General features: G+C 46.6%; 1 protein-coding gene and 1 pseudogene across 1 annotated transcript; both read left to right on the top strand.

Annotated features, from left to right (window-relative positions):
• The first annotated feature begins 1,309 nt into the window (after nucleotides 1-1,309).
• Nucleotides 1,310-3,601, top strand: LOC118204357 (uncharacterized). Its single transcript, XM_085826502.1, has one exon. The coding sequence runs from the start codon at nucleotides 1,319-1,321 to the stop codon at nucleotides 3,257-3,259; it is 1,941 nt and encodes a 646-aa protein (XP_085682628.1). The 5' UTR covers nucleotides 1,310-1,318; the 3' UTR covers nucleotides 3,260-3,601.
• A 13,267-nt stretch (nucleotides 3,602-16,868) lies between these two features.
• Nucleotides 16,869-17,043, top strand: LOC146994545 (U2 spliceosomal RNA; annotated as a pseudogene).
• Nucleotides 17,044-21,802: the final 4,759 nt, after the last annotated feature.

Raw genomic sequence — 21,802 nt, forward strand, 5'->3', positions numbered from 1 at the left:
TTCCTTCCCATTTCACCGGTATTTAACTGCACTGAAGAAAGTTGCCGCTTCTCCTACAGTGCCACCAAATGGACTGCACAGCGTAGATCTCTGGAGAGACACCTTCTCACTGAACATAACATCCGCATCCAATCTGTTTGCTATGTCTGCCTCTACTGCAATAGAACTATTACTGGAAGACCATCTCTCCACCCCTGCTTGTCAGAAGGAGTTTTCCTCTCGTCACATACCTCGCCAGAACCTCCTAGAAGACGTTTCTCTTGCAGTAGATGCAACAAGGTACTCCCCTCACGCAAAGGACTTGACAACCTTCGCATGTGGCATAGACGTATGGACGTCCTACATAGGAACTCCGATACTTCAGCGGATGGGCCTGCGGCTACAAACCCACCGATGACTGTCTCTCCATTACAACCTTCTACTCCTGATGATAATTTATTGACTACCTCTGTTCCTTCCAATGACCCTTCTGTCTCTACGCCAACATAGGACGTCTCACGTGCTCTTGTTCCTCCTCCCCCTCTGTCACACGCAACTCCTGCTCCTACACCTCTGTCTGGCTTCGTTCCTGCACTTGAAGACATTTCCGGTTGTAATCCATCTGATGAGGCCTGGTGACATTTTGAAAACATCTTAGAAGAACTTGTTGCTCATGCTCAGGGAGAATGTAAATTACCTGTTCTAGCACCGAACACTGCTGGCTCTCCTACGAACGTGGACGATGCTACACAGATTCAGAAGATGTATCGTAGAAACCGGCGACGTGCTGCACGCCTCATTATGTCCGGTGATACAAGAAATTGTGATCTCCCACCTTCGCAAGTTGAAGCTCACTTTCGCAACGCTCGCATGAATAGAGAATTTGACCAGTCCATCTTTGAGAATACGCCTATGAGCAATGCCTCCTCACCTGTGAACCTCGAACCCTTCACCGAGACTGAAGTAATTACCAGACTTAGGCGATTTGAGAATACCGCTCCAGGACCAGATCGCCTCACCTATAGTCACTGGCGGTCGCTGGACCCTGAAGGACAAGTCCTTGCACTGATCTTTAACATCTGCCTGAAGTTCCAACGTATCCCACAGTGCTGGAAAATATCGAGGAGCATCCTTATTTATAAAAAATGTGATCCACAAGACCCTGCTAACTGGCGTCCCATTGCTCTCTGTCGGACCATTGCTAAGATCTACTCAGGTCTCCTGGGCACCAGACTGTCCCGCTGGATCGAGACGAACAACCTCCTTCACCCGGGTCAAAAGGGTTTCCTGCCCTATGACGGAGTGATGGAGAATAGCTTCGCACTGCAAAAAAGGATGAATGACGCCAGAACTTCAAAAAAGGGCATCTGCATCGCCTGGATCGACATCGCAGATGCATTCGGATCGGTTCCTCACCCTGCCATCACAAGCACATTGTCCCATCTGGGTGCCGGTCAAAACTTCTGCAATATTGTCACAGACCTGTACAGAGATGTTTCCACGGAGTTCATCACCGAAGCTGGCTTCACTTCTCCAATTCCAATCAATGCCGGAATTCTGCAGGGAGACCCTCTTAGTGGACTTCTATTCATCACGACCATGGATTTCATTCTCTGGAGAACTGCTTCTGCTGACAGTGGCGCCATCCTGGGATATGCTGATGACGTTGCCCTCATGGCTCCTACTCCTGCTGAAGACCTCATTGACCGCTTCTGCACTTCCTGCTGCACTTAATATCAACTCCTCCAAATGCGCCTCTTTACATCTGTCTGGCTGTCGCCCCGTAGGTACTCGCCCCACCTGCTTCAACGTATCTGGTTCCACTATCCGAAACCTCTCTGACGGGGACACTAGCGACTTCCTTGGCAAACCCGTAGGATTCCTGGGAGAGTACGGCACGCCCTCAAGCCTGGAGCGATTTATTGGAAATGGACGTCGTCTGCTTACTTCCAAACTTGCCCCGTGGCAGAGGCTAGATGCTGTAAAGACCTTTCTCTTCCCATCGTTCACTTTTGCCATGAGGACCTGCCAGCTGAAAAAGCATGAGTGGGAAAAGCTTGACAAGACCCTAAGGCCGCTGTTAAAAGATACTTTGTACGTACCCCATCGTGCTGCAAATGAGTACCTGTACGGCAGTCCTGCAAGCGGTGCCATGAATCTACCAATCGCTGCTGAGGAGGCAGACATCTTTGCAATAGATACTGCATTCAAACTCCTCACGTCACGAGATCTGACGGTTCGCTCCTTAGCTTGGGACGACCTGAAAGAGACTGTAAGGCATCGCCTTCCCTCCCACGCTGACCCACCAGACTTTGCTGCGTTCCTCTCCGGCGCTAATGACGATGATTACCGCAGGAGATCAAATCGTATTAGCAACATCTGGACTGCTGCCAGAGCCGCCTCAAGGAGACTCCAGATCAACTGGTCAATCCAGAATTCCCTTCCTGTCATTGAAGCTGGAGACTTCTCTGCCACCGCTGCCCACAGAAGAAGTATTGCCTCTTCCATCAGAAAATTCTGCAAGTCTGGCCGTGACGAACATCTCCTGGCACTTCCCAACCAAGGAAAGACTCTTGAATGCGTTGCAGCTTCCAAGGCCTCCAGTCACTTCCTCCACTCTGGCAATTACACCCAATTTAGTGATTGGAGATTCATCCATAAGGCACGCCTCAACCTGGTAAATCTGAATGGTGCAAAGCCCTGGTCAAACGCAGATCCAAGATGCCGACGATGCGGTGCTGACAGAGAGACCTTACCACATGTGCTTGACCACTGTATGGCCTACTCCACTCTTTACAAGGAACGGCATAATGCCATCATAGACCGCCTCATAAAGATGTGTGAAAAGGATTTCAGGATTATCTCTGCTGACCGTGCCCTTGACGCTTCCCGCCTAAGGCCTGACTTGGTTCTCGAACGCGATGGTCAATTTTTCATTCTCGATGTTACTATCCCTTTTGAGAATCACCTTGGCGCCTTCGCTGAAGCTAGAGCGCGCAAGTTAGAGAAATACGAAGCTCTCCGTGCCTCCATCGCACGTGAACATGGCCACTGCACTATAGTTCCCTTCGTAATTGGTGCGTTAGGGTCCTGGGATAGAGCCAACGACAAATTCTTAACCATTGCCTGCTCTCGCTCCTATGGACGTCTCTTTCGCATGCTATGTGTAAGTGATGTCATACGGCATAGCAAAAACATCTATGTTGGACACATAAGCGGACAAAATAATCCAACACCCAACACTGAAGAACAGGAGGCCACGCAGACCAATGACAATTAGAGAATTAAGGAAAGATCACGCAATGGCATGCAACATACATTATGGACTGTACAAGGACTGTACACACTTAAGAACTCTATGTGTGTTAAGCTCCTTAACAAAGAATTCATTCACTTAATCATGAACATTTGTGTGAACTTTTGTGCGAATAATATTGTGAACACTTGTAAATCAACCCTATGAGAACTATAATACCAAACAACGTTTGTGATCATTTGTAAGTCAGCGTGCTCCAACATTTGTGAAACTTTGTATATCCTGTAAATAATTGTAAATAATGCACATTGTTGTATTTAAATATGTGTAATCCTGTACATAATGTACATAGTTTGTAAATTTTAATATTCGCTCAATAAAATTATCTGTTCTTATCAGCTTAATCTGACGTTTTATTTTGTTTCTTTCTTTTAGATTTCCTGACCATGCTGATAGAATAGTTTACTCGTCTGGTGGACGGAGCTGAAAGCGGAGTCAAGGTGAATCCTATGTAAGTTTTTCTTTCTTTCTTTCTCTCTCCTCTCCCATTGACGCTTGATGGTTCTAATACGTTCTTTACTTGCGTTCAATGGGGCCCTTTCAACTGTGAGCGTGCAGGTTCCCTGTGAGCTAGCAGGTTCTTTCCCGTCTACACTGAATATACTGCTTGCAGTGTATTTCGGTACTGGGCGGGGCCTAACTTTCTCTTCTCCTTTCTTACTGCTTCGTCTGTTTTACAGTCGTCTCTAGTGAGAAATGGTTTCTTTTCTATCACTTCTCGCTTTTCATTTCAGAAATACTCCGTTTTACGGTGTCTTTTCTGTTTTGATAAGCCCTGAAGCTTCCTTTCCGCTGCCTCACTCTTCCGGGTGGGCGCGGCTTCTACTTTACTCTCTCCCTACTTTTCTTCCTTTTCTTTTGCTCTTTCCCTCGTTTTCCTTCTTCTTTTGCTCTTCCCCTCCTTTTTCTTTTCCTGGTTCTTATCTTCTTTTCTTGGGTCCACCAAAGCTCCAATTGAAGCTCCTCCCGCTGCCTCACTTTGATCTTGCCACTGGGATTTTTCGTGCATCTTTGCTGCCTTACCTATTGTTTTATTTTTTCGGACACTGTGAAGGATGAGCTCCCCGCCACGCCTCGCAGCTCGACCAAGGCCACGCCCGCCGCCTGCAGTGAGAAGCCCTTGGTCGCGATCTCCACCACCGGCTGTCCTGAATGGATCTCTCTGAAGCCAGACTCTGACATGGCCCCTCCCACCTGCTGCCCGGAGCCCTGTATCCCTGCCTCTGCCCTCTGGAGGTTTTCTGCCGGACGACGCGTTCCTCCAGATAGCCGCTGGATCGACGGTCACCCTGGTTCACACTGGCTGCCGGAAGCTCCCATGATGATTCTCTGAATGCTGACGCTATTGCTTCAGTCTGGACGCTACCGTGGAACCTGCCACCGATCAAGGACTGATGTCCTCGCCTACTCCAGTTGTCTCCAACTCTGCCCGCACAGGATCTCTGCTCAAACATCGACATGTGCCAGTTTTCGTGACACCCTCTGGTCCACCTCTGAGGCAGGGTGGCCATCTGCGGCCTCTGCTCGACCGAATTCAGACACACATGTCAAGTGGCCCCAGCCCTGATACCCCTGATACTCCTGCACCACCTGTCTCTACCTCGTGCGCTCCACTTCCGGACTCCTTCGCTTGCTATGTATGCGGGCATGCCTTTCCAAGCAGGAGAGCCCTGAGGAAGAACGCTAGGTCTCACGTGTCTGCGAAGGCCCGCCCAACGCATGCCTCTCCTGCGACTAGCACAGTATCTCCTGTCTGCCATCATACGCGTTCCCGTGTTGCTGCCGGTCACGCCTGCTCCTCGCTGACTTCCCACTCTTCTTTTACATATGCGGACGCTGTTCGCACACCTGAAGTTGCGACGTCAGACTGTCAGTATGGCCCTCCTGCTTGCTCCACCACCGCCGATCCTGTGAGGACTCTGTACAGTAGCACTCCTGGGGAAGGATTTGTTCCGGTGCCCGCCTCGACGCTGCCCCATGTGCTGATGCCTCCTGCTGCCCAGGTGATACAGGATGGTTATACCACTGCTCTCCATGTTCAGCCCGATGATGTCTCCCCTGCTGCTGGTTGTCGTCCTCTAACACCTCCTCCCGCTTGGACTGCCAATACCGGCTCTTTCACCAATGTTACTGGCTCACCTGTTGACACTGGTCCCTCGACGCCTGTCTCTTCGTCTGCTACCCCTTCACCTGCCATTGCTACCTGCACCACCTCTCCATGTGACTGCAGTCCTGGATCGCCGCCCCGTGCTACCTCTCCTGCTGCCACTACCGGCTCCGGCTCTCCTTCCTGCTCTAGACTCCCTTCTCCTCACATACATCTGCCCCGTTCGGCTGTGCCTCCTGCACCTGTCCTCGCCGGCTCTTTCAACTCATCACACTCTACGACCTTGGACTACGAACCTCCGTCACCTCCTGGGATGATGTGCCCTAGCCGCACCCTGCCAGTGGATTCATGTTCATCACTTCCCCTCAGAGAACAGGTCGACTGCCCTGGATCTTCCTCGTCACCGACGCCACCTGCACCTCCACGTAGGGTCATGCTGATTGCTGACACTACAAGCTCAGCCTCCACGCCTCCTGCCTCTCTCAGCGGATCACCCGCAGACGGGAATGCTTCAGATGACTGCTACGGACTTCACCGTTGCCATTCGCAACACGTCTGTCACCGCACCTTGCCTCGTTCGTGGTCCAGATGTCACAACACGCATCGATGATGTTCTCCACCTGGTTTTTCCTGTCCCCGACGCCCTTAGATGCACCGAGCCAGGATGCAACAAGAACTTCGTCTCCAGCTCTTGGTCTCACACTCGGCACTCACTCCTACGCCACCTCTCCGTCGCCCACGGCACCTCTGTTCGTCTCACCATCAGATGGTGCAGCGCCTGCTCCTGCACTCTTTCTGACAGACCTTCTCGGCACTCCAATCTCCGCCTGCATGGACCGGTTGCTGCCACTGGTAGAACTTTTCGGTGGAGATGTCGCACCTGCAATTTCTCTTGTCCCACGCGTGGAGGCTTCCTCAACCATGAAGCCCTCCACAAGAGGGAAAGAATTCGTTCCATGCACTCTGTTGGCCCGCCTCCTGAACGTCATCAACAACGCACCTGAAGAAGAAGTAGGATCTATTACTCAAGACAGCCTCCACCTCCCCATTCTCCCTCAGGGGGCTCACTTTTGTGAGTACGGGTGTGGCAATCCCGAGGTACCCTAGCCCTTCAGGGGATCATCTTCTTGGTGAGACGGGTGTCACGATCCTGGAGCCCCAGTGATCTATCCTCTTTTCCGTCTCTTCTCCTCTTGGCTGGATCTTTTTCCCTTCCCTTCACCCTTGTGGTTTCTCTCTACGGAGTTTGGGGCTCGTCACGAGAGGCTGGAACAGACCTTGTTTCTAATTTTCAAGTGGCGAGAAAACTGCCCACGTGTTTGCCGTGCGTGGAGACCCGTGTCGCTGGAAAGGAGGGTCCTGGTAGTTGAGGGGCGAGGTACTGTCCCCAACACACTGCTTTGGCCTCTGCTTCAGCTAAACGGGAGGCACCTTAGTCGTCCTCACGGGTGTCAATCGGCTGGTCACTAGTCCTTGTGTCAGTGGCTTGGGGTCAAGCTCTCGGGAGTACCTGCTTTCGGGAAAGCCTACTGTGGGGCTTCAGTTTGCGTATAGGTCCGGCTAGCCCTAACACAGGAATCTGTGTTCCCTTGTTGGGCTCCGTGGTGGGCGGGGCCGTCGGACCCGAATCTTTATTCTTTCACTATGGCTTCTCATATTTACTTAATAAAAGATTTCGAGGTAACTCCAGTCACTCAAGTCAATCCTGTCACTCAAGTCACTCAAATCACTCCTGTCACTCAACCTAGTTCTGAAACTTCTACTCCTAAACCAGTCACTCAACCTAGTTCTGAAACATCTACTGTTAAACCAGTCATTCAACCTATTTCTGAAACGTCTACTGCTAAACCACTCACTCAACCACTCACTCAACCTACTTCTGAAAAGTCTACTGCAAAAAAATTACGTACAGATACAAATGAAAAAAATCATAACAATAGTCCCCGTTTCCTAGTCATCTCTAGTCCTTCTGGCGAAATGCATAAGATGTCTCCTTTCGTAATAAACAAATACATCCAGTCCTGTATTGGTGAGCCGAGAAATATAAAGCGTCTCCGCTCCGGAGACTTGCTTATTGATACAACCTCAGCCACCCAGTCTGCTTCTTTACTTCAGATAACTAAACTTGGGCAAGCGAATGTGACTGTAACACCACATAAGTCACTCAACTATTGTCGGGGTGTAATCTCAGAATTCGACCTTCTGTATGTTTCTGAAGAAGAGATCGCTTCTGAGCTCTCCGAACAAAATGTCTGCGGTGTAAGGCGGATCAAGATGCGTAAAGAAGGTAAGTTGATAGACACGAAACACGTGATCCTTACCTTCAACGCGCCTGATCTGCCTAAGAATATTAAGGCCGGATATCTAAATATTCCTGTAAGACCTTATATTCCAAACCCTATGCGATGTTTCCAATGCCAGCGTTTCGGCCATTCTAAGACGTCTTGTCGTGGCAGCCTTACATGCGCCCGATGCTCACAGATTGGCCACGATTCTGAAAATTGTACCGCTGCGCCTCTTTGTATAAATTGCAAGGGTGACCACCCAGCATTTTCTCGCTTGTGCCCAAAATGGAATTCGGAAAAAGAAATCCAGACTGCAAAAGTTACTAGGAACATCTCTTACGCCGAAGCCAGAAGATTAGTCCAGAGCACACAGCTTCGACCAAATACATCATACGCCAGTGCTGTAAAATCATCTCGTACAGTCGCCACCCAAACATCAATAGGCACACAGACCCTAGCAAATAAAACCCATCCGTCTACATCCAACAAGCAAAAAGAAAATGCAACACATATAGTACAAAAGAAAGAAACAGTTATTCAAAGTAAGCCCAAAACTTCTACACATAAAATATCCAATAAAAATAGAAGTCACAGCAATAGCTCTTTTGATGAGATGATTTCTGAATCTGCGGATTCAGACTTTATGGAAGTAGAAGAGGGTCTAGAAGTTCCCAGGCATCTACTTCCACGAAAAACAAAAGAACAGCACAGAAAAAACAAAAACCATTCATAATGGCCACCCTCATGTGATGGAACTGTCGCGGTTTCCACCGAAATTTCCTTGACATCAAATCTATAATAAATGTGTATCATCCTGTGTGCTTAGCAATACAGGAAACAAATTTGAAACCCGAACACCATGCAAAACTTCGGAGGTTTTCTTTCGTCAGGAAGGATAACATTGCAGGTGAGCGTGCCAGTGGAGGTGTAGGTCTCCTCTCCTCACTGGATTATCCCTCAAATGTACTTCCTTTGACGACATCCCTCCAAGTTGTCGCTACTCAAATAAATTTTGATATTATTGTTTCATTTGTTTCTTTGTATTTGCCTCCAAATGAGCACATTTATCAGCAAGATTTAAATAATCTAATAGAGCAGCTGCCTGAGCCTTTTATCATAATAGGAGATTTTAACGGCCATAGTCCACTCTGGGGAAGTAAAGATACAAATTGCCGAGGAAGACAAATAGAGCAGATGATCGAAGATCATAGCCTATGTCTCCTAAATAATGGGCAAGATACGTACTTCCATGAGCCTTCAAGGACATTCCAAGCTCTCGATCTTGCCATCTGTTCACTATCTCTGTTGCCATTTTGCACTTTTAGTGTCGGAAATGACCTGTACAACAGCGATCATTATCCTATTTTTGTGTCTCTTGCACGAAGAGGAGCAAACCCCGTGTCGAGAGTCCCTCGTTTTATCCTGGACAGGGCAGACTGGGAACTCTTCTCTTCCGTTGCAGAGCTGTCAGAGGAAATGGTAGAAGGTGTGCATATCGATGACGCTGTTGAAGCTGTTACTAATACTATTATTCAGGCAGCTATGCTTTCGATTCCTAGAACATCAGGAAAAACACTAAAATATTCGAAACCGTGGTGGAATCGCGACTGTCATGAAGCACTGAAAAAACAGAAAAAAGCATGGGGTATTTTTCGTAGATATCCTACTCTGCGAAACCTCATAGCTTTTAAAAGAGCCAAAGCAAATGCACGGAAAGTAAGAAGGCAGAGCCAGAGGGATTCCTGGATGTCATATGTGTCCTCAATAACATCCTCTACGCCTAGTAAGCGGGTTTGGCAAAGAGTTCGAAAAGCATGCGGAATGTACAAAGACCACTCACTTTCCTTTCTGGAAAAAGATGGCCGAGTGATTAGCTCCATAGAAGAAATTGCAAATACAATTGGTGAGACATTTGCTGCCGTTTCTTCCAGCCGAAATTACTCACCTGCATTTCTTTCTATCAAGCAACGCTCTGAGAAAAATCCCATCGCTTTCAACTCTTCCAACTTTGAGCCGTACAATAGAGACTTTACTATGGTTGAACTAAAGAGAGCTTTGTTGCAGACACATAGGTCTTGTCCGGGTCTGGATGGCGTGTATTATGAAATGCTAAAGCATCTGTCCTGTAAGTCACTGAGTGCCCTTCTCACACTTTACAACAGAGTGTGGAAGGAGCGTACATTTCCCAGTGCATGGAGGAGAGCTATTGTCATTCCTATTGCGAAGCCAGGGAAAGACCCGAGGAATCCCTCGAACTATCGGCCAATTGCCCTTACCAGCTGTGTTTGCAAACTGTTTGAAAAGATGGTAAACAGCCGCCTAGTCTACTTCTTGGAAAAGAATTATATTATATCGCCTTATCAAAGTGGTTTTCGAAAGGGGAGAACAACCGTAGATAATATGCTCCTCTAGAGACATCCATTCGAAAAGCTTTTGTAAGAAGAAATCACCTTGTCTGAATTTTCTTCGATATAGAGAAAGCCTATGATAAGGCATGGAGATACGGTATAATTCGCGATCTTCACGAGAGTGGCTTGCGCGGCAACCTACCAAATTTCATTCAGAATTTCCTGAACGCTAGAACTTTTCAAGTAAGGATAGGCTCTGTTTTGTCTGATGTTTTTGAACAAGAAGAGGGTGTGCCTCAAGGCTGTGTGCTCAGTGTAACTCTTTTCAGCTTAAAAATAAATTCTGTATTAAAACAACTTCCTCCCACCATTTCAGGTTCTGTATATGTTGATGATCTACAAATTAGCTGTAGAGGTGTGGATATGAGACATGTAGAGAGACAGCTCCAGATCGCTTTGAACAGGATCCAGGAATGGGCAAAAAGACAAGGATTTACGTTTTCGAAACAGAAGACTGTGTGCGTGCATTTTTGTAAAAAGCGAGGTCTCCATCCTGAGCCGGAATTATACCTCAATGGGTTTGTAATTCCAGTTGCACCTGAAGTAAAATTTTTAGGTGTGATGTTCGACCGAAAATTGACTTTCCTTCCTGATGTCTTAAACTTGAGAAAAAAGTGTACCAAAGTTCTAAATATCTTAAAAGTCCTGGCGAACACCTCCTGGGGTGCAGAGCGTTGCTCCATGCTTCGCATTTACAGAGCTCTAATTCGCTCTAAACTGGACTACGGCTCAGTTGTTTACGGATCTGCCCGGTCTTCAGTGTTGTTAAAACTAGATCCTGTTCATCATCAGGCTCTGCGGATTTGTTCTGGAGCCTTCAGGACATCTCCTGTGCAGAGCCTTGATGTTGACTGTCACGAGCCATCACTCCGTTTGAGGCGTGAGGAGTTGTCTCTTTTACGCTATTTTAATATTTTATCTCAACCTGACCATCCTTATAACTTGTGTATATGTGAAAATAGCTGTGACCTTTTATTTGAGGCACGTCCATCCTGTGTGCCTTCTTTTCCTGTTAGAGTTCGTCCCCTCATTGAAGAATTCTCCCTGTTTGATATTTCCCCACAGGCAGTACAGCATTTTGAAATTGCACCTTGGGAAAATGCACTAATCCACCTTCTTGACATTTTCCACAATTACGGAAAAACAACTACTGATGAGAGCATCTACAGACAAATTTTTGCTGATCACAGGCAGAGTTACAGGAGTTAGAGTTATGTTCCCATATATACGGATGGCTCTAAGTCAGCTTGCCATGTTGGCATGTCATGTATAATTGGTGACCACATGGAAGGCAGACGTTTACACGACGCTTCCTCTGTCTTAACCTCCGAACTGACTGCCATATATTATGCGCTTTTGTACATCTCAACGCTGCACCATCGAAAATTCATTGTATATACGGACTCCTACAGTGCATTGAAAGCTTTAGAATCCTTTTATAGCACTGAGAATCCTGTGATAGTGGATGTTCTCAAGTTGAATATTAAATTGAAATGTCGTGGATTTGAACTTCTGTACTGCTGGGTCCCCGGACATACAGGAATAAAGGGCAATGAGCTGGCGGACATCGCAGCGAAATCTGCTGTTGAAATGTCCGGCCGCCTCATCCCTTTTAAAGATATCCGTTGTGTCATAAAAGAGAAGATCCGAAAGAAATGGCAGCAACTTTGGGACCTTCAACTTCATAACAAGTTGAGAAAGGTGAAGCCTAAAATAGAGCATTGGGATACTACTAGCAATCGCAGGGAGGAAGTTCTTTTGACTCGCCTTAGAATTGGTCACAGTAGAGTGACACATAACTACCTTTTGAAAGCTGAGAACGAGCCTATTTGTGCAACTTGTAATGTTTGTCTTTCAGTTTATCACATTTTAATTGAATGTTCATATTTTAATAATCTTCGTGAGAAGTATTTTAATAGCTGCGACCTGCCTCTCGACCGTTTAATCGGAAGAGAGGTCAATAATAATTTGTTTCACTACCTCAAGGAAACAGGTTTCTATTATTAAATTTGATTTTGTCCTGAGATTTTATGTTGGAATTTTAATTAATCAGATGTTTTAGGATTTTATATCTATACTGCATCTCAAATTATCAAAGTTATAATCAGCATTTTCATCCCATCATTTAAATATCTTTTTACTTGCCTCGATTTTAAAAGTGTGCTGTTGTCTTTATATTTTTTGTTCCTTTAGTTTGTATGTTAAAAAAGAATCCTGTGTTTGGCGCATATGGCCTATTGAGCTTTGCGCCATAAAACTACTACTACTACTACTACCACCTCCCCATTCTATGCCTGCTGCTCCACCCTTGCCTGCTGAGTACTCCAGCCGGGATCTACCTCCTCCCTCCGCTCCTATGTCTCCTGAGAAGTCCAGCCAGGATCTACCTCCTCCCACCGCTCCTGGGTCTCCTGCATCTCCTGATGCTCCTCTACTCAGCCCTGACCCTCCTGATGGCTTTCCAGCCTCTGGTGTACTACCACTTGAACCACCTCTAGACTCACTCGACTATGGACATCACCGCCGTTGATGATGCTTCTCCTCTACCTGATGAACTCTCCTCTCCATCCCCCATCGCACACTACAAAGAGAAGTTCCTCGCACTCGGAGCTGCCTCGTCCCCGTCTGAATGGCGCATGTTTGAGGATTACATGGACGAAGTCACTGGAATCATAACGGAACACGTAAAACTGCCTCCTGTCGTTTCGTCCACCCCCTCCGCCCGGGACTCCACTTCTTTACTTGATGATCCTAAAAAGCTGCAGAAACTGTACCGCCGCAATCGCCGTCGTGCCGTACGTCTAATCGTTGAAGTAGATGCTCCCAGATGTCCTAGCCCCAGTGATACCATCTTTGCTTACTTCTCCAATCTCACAGACACACCCAGTGCTGATGCATCTGTCTTCTCTTGTGTCACACCTGCACCAGCCACAGTTGATTCTTCTCCATTTTCTTCTGTGGAAGTTTCGGCACGTCTCCGTGCTGCAGAAAATATCGCACCCGGTCCCGACAGGATCAGCTACCAGCACTGGCGGTCAGTGTATCCTGACGCAACAGTCCTCACCTCCATCTTTAATATCTGCTTTGCCGCCCGTCGCATCCCAGACTGCTGGAAGCTCTCGACTTCTGTTCTCCTCTTCAAGCACGGTGAGCCCACTGACATTAAGAACTGGAGACCGATCGCCCTCAGATCGACGGCCTCGAAGCTGTTCACTGGTTGTATTGCCAAGAGAGTCACCAATTGGATCCTTGAACACGACGTCCTCTCACACTGTCAGAAGGGCTTCTTGCCCTATGATGGTGTGTTTGAAAACAACTATGTTTTACAACAACGCCTCCTGAGAGCAAGACGGACTAAAAAGGACATCTGCTTCGCCTCTCTTGACCTTTCGAACGCTTTTGGATCCCTTCCACATCAGGCCATCTACGCTGCCCTCAATGCTTACGGCGCCGGACCACAACTGATTGATACTGTCAAGTCTCTGTACAGCGACTCAAGTACTCAGTTCCTCACTCTCGACGGTCTCACTGATCCTATCCCGTTCACTATGGGAGTGAAACAGGGCTGCCCGCTTAGTGGCCTCCTTTTCAACATTACTATCGCTCCAATCATCCGTGAGCTTCAAGGTAATGATCCCGTTCATCGTGTCCTGGCTTACGCTGACGACCTGCTCCTGATCTGTGACTCTCCCTCGGAGCTCCAGTCAACTGTTGACAAGGCCTCCTCTCTGACCGGAAAGATGTCGCTGCGTTTCAACCCCAGCAAGTGCTTCTCCATGCACATTTCTGGAACTGCACCAATTGGTACTAGGCCCTCCATCCTCCGGATCGATGACACCCCTATCCGCTGCCTCGCTGATGGCGACTGTGGCATCTTCCTCGGAAGACCCATTGGCTTCCAGCTCCCCCGGATGATGACAGCCACAATGCCCACCTCCGCTCTGCTAAAGCCATACTGGAATCAAAGCTTGCGCCATGGCAGCGCCTCGACGCCTTAAAGTCATTCTTCCCCTCGCTCCACTTCGACATGAGAATTGCGAGGCACAAGAAGTCTGATCACGCCTCGACTCTTTCATTCGCCCTCTCTTGAAGACCACTTTGAATGTGCCTCCAGAGGCATCTAATGAATACCATTACGGGAGCACCAAGGGTGCTTGCTTTGGCATCCCCGTCTCGGCCGAGGATTCTGACATCGCTCTTGTGGATGGGGCGTTTAAGCTGCTTACCTCCAGGGATCCTTACGTCCGCGCGCTTGCGAGGGATGACCTGCACTTTACTGTCTCTTCTAGAACAAAGACATCTGCCTCTACTGCTGAACTCGCCGCCTTCCTTTCGGCTCATGATAGTGGCCCATTCCTTAATACCTCCAACACCTGCTCCAGTTCCTGATCCAACGCCCGGAGTGCATCTAGATGCCTTGGCATACGGTGGAATCTTGATGACAATCGCGATGTTTCCATGACATTCAAAGACATCACTCTGTACTCCTCTAGCCGACGTCAAGTCTTCAGGTCACTCCGTACGACGTTCCAGTCCGACAGAGCTGCCAAGCTATGCTCTCCTAATCAAGGGAAGGCTATTGAATGCGCCGCAGCCTCCAAAGCCAGTTATCACTTCTTCCGGAAAAGAAAATTCACCCGCTTCGCTGACTGGCGTTTCATTCATCGCGCTAGGCTAAACCTCGTTCCCCTTAATGCTGCCCGCCGCCAGGATAATGGAATGTGAGGATGTCGTCGCTGCTCCTTCTCCTTGGAAACCCTCGCCCACGTAGTATGCCACTGCATGCGCTACAGCCGTGCCTTCACGTCAAGACATAACACCATCGTGGGAAGAATCAAGAAAGCCGCTTCTCCTAGATGGACTATCGAGGCAGAGAATCAGACGCTCTCCAATCTCAATCTTAGACCCGACCTCCTCCTCACTAAAGGAAGATCCGCCATTGTTGTAGACGTGACAGTTGGCCCTCCAACATCAAAAATCTACTAATCAAAACAGACAGCCAAGCAGCTCTCCTTGCACTCAGACTCCCACAATAAATCCTCAATAGCCTATGAAATTAACTCCACCACTCTTCAAACCCCACAGACTAAAATTTCAATAGAATGGATTAAAGGCCGCAGTTAAAATAGAGGAAACGACGTCGCAGACAGCCTAGCAAGAGAAGCAGCCATAAACCAAGAAACCACCCCCATCAATATCAAACTTCCCATAACACACCTCAAGAACCAAATCAGACAAAAAATACAACAAGAATGGCAAATGACATGGGACAACGGCATCACTGGCAGACGGACATATGAATTCTATCCAACATGTAATACGGAAACCAAAAGCACCAGACCATCAAGCACAAGCTACCTCACCGAACACGGCCCCTACCCAACATATTTCAACAAGAGAAACCTTTCAATAACAGACGACTGTATCTGCGGGGAGAGAGGTGATGCAGACCACTACCATTTCTTCTGCCCACTAACCCAAAATCTGCACATACGACATCCATCAACAATAAATATTGCCTACAAGAAAATGATCGTCAAAAACCAGCACCTCCACAAAAACTTCGACAAAATGCACACCAAACTAAATAACCTAGGACTAGATCTGTGCAACGTGACCACATAAATGACGGGGTAACAACAAAAGAACACATCCATCTCCATGACACAACTGAGGTACAACAAGAACATTTTGAACTTATGAACTTGAACTAGAACTGCAAAAGTTGTACCTTGACAAATCATGCAACCCAAATAACACACAACACCATATACAACAATACCACTAAACATCCAAGCCTCTGCAATGTACGCTTCATGTAAATATCTGTAAATCCCTGTTATAAAATGTAATGTAATATATATGTATGTGTATGTAACCCAAATGTTTAAATTCCTCAATAAACTAGCCCTCCGACCCCAAAGGTAAGTCAGGCACCCCCGAGACGAAGTCCCTGAAGGTGGAGAGAATAATGGGCGAGGGCGGAGGCGCTCTGGCCCTAACGCTCGACTCTTGATGTGTGGGAGGTCTGGCCCGCAGAACTGAACAACACTATCAACCTTCCCCGTCCTCACAACTCCCCATGAAATTTAATCTAATTACAAAACACCCTCATGAGGTCCCATCGGAGGTGTACTCTAGAACGGTTAGTGACAGGGAACAATACCTGTTCGTGTCATGAAGTCCAGGTGTTTCCCTCACTTTTACCTGTACCTGTACCTGCTCTCCTCCCCCTTCTCAGATAACGCTTCGATGACGTCAAGATTGAGGCTGTCGTTGTCGCGCTTTGGGCACCTGGGAGCCAGGCAATGACCGGTTTGTTCGTCGAATATGTTCCAAGAAGTATGCCACCTTAATGCGAAAGTTAATCATAAGTGACACCATCCGCGCTACTCGTGACATATACATAGAGCACCTCACCGGCCTCCCGCAAAACGCAACACCAAATCAAGAATAATCTGCAATCGCGATAATCTATTGTTGTGCTCTAGGACTCCTTGACTCTTGTTTTATGATCTAGACTTACCCGGTGTGTCATGTAGACCCCACTGAATTCCTCGTTGTAAATAGTGTACATATCCTCGTAACGTTGTCTGTTTTGTATATGCTCATCTGTTTTGTATACCTCCTGATATGTTATGCAATGTAATTCCTCCTCTTGTACTGTGAATTTAAAAGTCCTGCACAATATTAATGTTAAAGACAAACCGCACTGCGTGCGTTATTGATAGACTCGCCATGGTCTGTCCAAAATATGTGTAAAGTGGCACAAAATATTCTCACAATAAAAAAATTCTGTTCTTATCAGCTTAATATCTGATACGACGTCGACAGGACGTCAAGATATTAAACTAACTTTTGCAGATAGGCTTGTGGTTAGGAATTTATTCCGCCCTCGCCACGGATTGGCCTGCTATGGCACTACTTGCAGGATACGGCCCACAATATATCCAAAAAGCAGAAACTTCACTCCCCCACTGCATCCTCAGGAAAACGTCCTTTTAAAATGGCCCCTTCAAATTTCAGAAAACCGAAGGTGTAACAGCATCATCCCTTTGTACGAGTGTGCGGCGACCTGCCTTTTTTTTAACTTGATATTGCTCGGGCCCCTCGTTCTTTTCCTCGGAACGGGAACATTCTGGAGCCTCGGGTTTAACCCTCGTCCTTTTCCAATGTCAAGTTCTAGTTTCTGTAAATACGAAGTTTTATTCGTATTTACAGAAATCCCATAAAATCCACATTTTGATCCCGTACTCAGAAAACTTACTCATTCTGTCTGACTGATTGAAGGAACATCGGCCTCGAAATATTACTCAAATTTCATTTGCAGTAACATTTTTGTCTCATTTCGTGTACGTTTGAGAGAATTCCTATTCACATTTGCCAGATCTTTCCCACTACAGCGTCCCTCAGGGGGCTCACTTTTGTGAGTACGGGTGTGGCAATCCCGAGGTACCCTAGCCCTTCAGGGGATCATCTTCTTGGTGAGACGGGTGTCACGATCCTGGAGCCCCAGTGATCTATCCTCTTTTCCGTCTCCTCTCCTCTTGGCTGGATCTTTTTCCCTTCCCTTCTCCCTTGTGGTTTCTCTCTACGGAGTTTGGGGCTCGTCACGAGAGGCTGGAACAGACCTTGTTTCTAGTATTCAAGTGGCGAGAAAACTGCCCACGTGTTTGCCGTGCGTGGAGACCCGTGTCGCTGGAAAGGAGGGTCCTGGTAGTTGAGGGGCGAGGTACTGTCCCCAACACACTGCTTTGGCCTCTGCTTCAGCTAAACGGGAGGCACCTTAGTCGTCCTCACGGGTGTCAATCGGCTGGTCACTAGTCCTTGTGTCAGTGGCTTGGGGTCAAGCTCTCGGGAGTACCTGCTTTCGGGAAAGCCGACTGTGGGGCTTCAGTTTGCGTATAGGTCCGGCTAGCCCTAACACAGGAATCTGTGTTCCCTTGTTGGGCTCTGTGGTGGGCGGGGCCGTCGGACCCTAATCTTTATTCTTTCACTATGGCTTCTCATATTTACTTAATAAAAGATTTCGAGGTAACTCCTGTCACTCAAGTCAATCCTGTCACTCAAGTCACTCAAATCACTCCTGTCACTGAACCTAGTTCTGAAACTTCTACTCCTAAACCAGTCACTCAACCTAGTTCTGAAACATCTACTGTTAAACCAGTCATTCAACCTATTTCTGAAACGTCTACTGCTAAACCACTCACTCAACCTACTTCTGAAAAGTCTACTGCAAAAAAATTACGTACAGATACAAATGAAAAAAATCATAACAATAGTCCCCGTTTCCTAGTCATCTCTAGTCCTTCTGGCGAAATGCATAAGATGTCTCCTTTCGTAATAAACAAATACATCCAGTCCTGTATTGGTGAGCCGAGAAATATAAAGCGTCTCCGCTCCGGAGACTTGCTTATTGATACAACCTCAGCCACCCAGTCTGCTTCTTTACTTCAGATAACTAAACTTGGGCAAGCGAATGTGACTGTAACACCACATAAGTCACTCAACTATTGTCGGGGTGTAATCTCAGAATTCGACCTTCTGTATGTTTCTGAAGAAGAGATCGCTTCTGAGCTCTCCGAACAAAATGTCTGCGGTGTAAGGCGGATCAAGATGCGTAAAGAAGGTAAGTTGATAGACACGAAACACGTGATCCTTACCTTCAACACGCCTGATCTGCCTAAGAATATTAAGGCCGGATATCTAAATATTCCTGTAAGACCTTATATTCCAAACCCTATGCGATGTTTCCAATGCCAGCGTTTCGGCCATTCTAAGACGTCTTGTCGTGGCAGCCTTACATGCACCCGATGCTCACAGATTGGCCACGATTCTGAAAATTGTACCGCTGCGCCTCTTTGTATAAATTGCAAGGGTGAGCACCCAGCATTTTCACGCCTCTGCCCAAAATGGAAATTGGAAAAAGAAGTGCAGACTGCAAAGTTTACGAGGAACATCTCATATGCCGAAGCCAGAAGATTAGTCCAGAGCACACAGCTTCGACCAAATACATCATACGCCAGTGCTGTAAAATCATCTCGTACAGTCGCCACCCAAACTTCAATAGGCACACAGACCCTAGCAAATAAAACCCATCCATCTACATCCAACAAGCAAAAAGAAAATGCAACCCATATAGTACAAAAGAAAGAAACAGTTATTCAAAGTAAGCCCAAAACTTCTACACATAAAATATCCAATAAAAATAGAACTCACAGCAATAGCTCTTTTGATGAGATGATTTCTGAATCTGCGGATTCAGACTTTATGGAAGTAGAAGAGGGTCTAGAAGTTCCCAGGCATCTACTTCCACGAAAAACAAAAGAACAGCACAGAAAAAACAAAAACCATTCATAATGGCCACCCTCATGTCATGGAACTGTCGCGGTTTCCACCGAAATTTCCTTGAATCAAATCTATAATAAATGTGTATCATCCTGTGTGCTTAGCAATACAGGAAACAAATTTGAAACCCGAACACCATGCAAAACTTCGGAGGTTTTCTTTCGTCAGGAAGGATAACATTGCAGGTGAGCGTGTCAGTGGAGGTGTAGGTCTCCTCTCCTCACTGGATTATCCCTCAAATGTACTTCCTTTGACGACATCCCTCCAAGTTGTCGCTACTCAAATAAATTTTGATATTATTGTTTCATTTGTTTCTTTGTATTTGCCTCCAAATGAGCACATTTATCAGCAAGATTTAAATAATCTAATAGAGCAGCTGCCTGAGCCTTTTATCATAATAGGAGATTTTAACGGCCATAGTCCACTCTGGGGAAGTAAAGATACAAATTGCCGAGGAAGACAAATAGAGCAGATGATCGAAGATCATAGCCTTTGTCTCCTAAATAATGGGCAAGATACGTACTTCCATGAGCCTTCAAGGACATTCCACGCTCTCGATCTTGCCATCTGTTCACCATCTCTGTTGCCATTTTGCACTTTTAGTGTCGGAAATGACCTGTACAACAGCGATCATTATCCTATTTTTGTGTCTCTTGCACGAAGAGGAGCAAACCCCGTGTCGAGAGTCCCTCGTTTTATCCTGGACAGGGCAGACTGGGAACTCTTCTCTTCCGTTGCAGAGCTGACAGAGGAAATGGTAGAAGGTGTGCATATCGATGACGCTGTTGAAGCTGTTACTAATACTATTATTCAGGCAGCTATGCTTTCGATTCCTAGAACATCAGGAAAAACACTAAAATATTCGAAACCGTGGTGGAATCGCGACTGTCATGAAGCACTGAAAAAACAGAAAAAAGCATGGGGTATTTTTTGTAGATATCCTACTCTGCGAAACCTCATAGCTTTTAAAAGAGCCAAAGCAAATGCACGGAAAGTAAGAAGGCAGAGCCAGAGGGATTCCTGGATTTCATATGTGTCCTCAATAACATCCTCTACGCCTAGTAAGCGGGTTTGGGAAAGAGTTCGAAAAGCATGCGGAATGTACAAAGACCTTTCACTTTCCTTTCTGGAAAAATATGGCCGAGTGATTAGCTCCATAGAAGAAATTGCAAATACAATTGGTGAGACATTTGCTGCCGTTTCTTCCAGCCGAAATTACTCACCTGCATTTCTTTCTATCAAGCAACGCTCTGAGAAAAATCCCATCGCTTTCAACTCTTCCAACTTTGAGCCGTACAATAGAGACTTTACTATGGTTGAACTAAAGAGAGCTTTGTTGCAGACACATAGGTCTTGTCCGGGTCTGGATGGCGTGTATTATGAAATGCTAAAGCATCTGTCCTGTAAGTCACTGAGTGCCCTTCTCACACTTTACAATAGAGTGTGGAAGGAGCGTACATTTCCCAGTGCATGGAGGAGAGCTATTGTCATTCCTATTGCGAAGCCAGGGAAAGACCCGAGGAATCCCTCGAACTATCGGCCAATTGCCCTTACCAGCTGTGTTTGCAAACTGTTTGAAAAGATGGTAAACAGCCGCCTAGTCTACTTCTTGGAAAAGAATAATATTATATCGCCTTATCAAAGTGGTTTTCGAAAGGGGAGAACAACCGTAGATAATATGCTCCTCTTAGAGACATCCATTCGAAAAGCTTTTGTAAGAAGAAATCACCTTGTCTCAGTTTTCTTCGATATAGAGAAAGCCTATGATAAGGCATGGAGATACGGTATAATTCGCGATCTTCACGAGAGTGGCTTGCGCGGCAACCTACCAAATTTCATTCAGAATTTCCTGAACGCTAGAACTTTTCAAGTAAGGATAGGCTCTGTTTTGTCTGATGTTTTTGAACAAGAAGAGGGTGTGCCTCAAGGCTGTGTGCTCAGTGTAACTCTTTTCAACCTAAAAATAAATTCTGTATTAAAACAACTTCCTCCCACCATTTCAGGTTCTTTATATGTTGATGATCTACAAATTAGCTGTAGAGGTGTGGATATGAGACATGTAGAGAGACAGCTCCAGATCGCTTTGAACAGGATCCAGGAATGGGCAAAAAGACAAGGATTTACGTTTTCGAAACAGAAGACTGTGTGCGTGCATTTTTGTAAAAAGCGAGGTCTCCATCCTGAGCCGGAATTATACCTCAATGGGTCTGTAATTCCAGTTGCACCTGAAGTAAAATTTTTAGGGGTGATGTTCGACCGAAAATTGACTTTCCTTCCTCATGTCTTAAACTTGAGAAAAAAGTGTACCAAAGTTCTAAATATCTTAAAAGTCCTGGCGAACACCTCCTGGGGTGCAGAG

This window comes from Stegodyphus dumicola, chromosome 11, assembly GCF_044657685.1.
Source record: "Stegodyphus dumicola isolate Sdum_Otavi_A_Nest chromosome 11, ASM4465768v1".
Lineage (NCBI taxonomy): Eukaryota > Metazoa > Arthropoda > Arachnida > Araneae > Eresidae > Stegodyphus > Stegodyphus dumicola.

Excerpts from the sequence above, each read along its gene's own strand:
- LOC118204357 (XM_085826502.1), top strand. The coding sequence starts at position 1,319 with ATGACGCCAGAACTTCAAAAAAGGGCATCTGCATCGCCTGGATCGACA.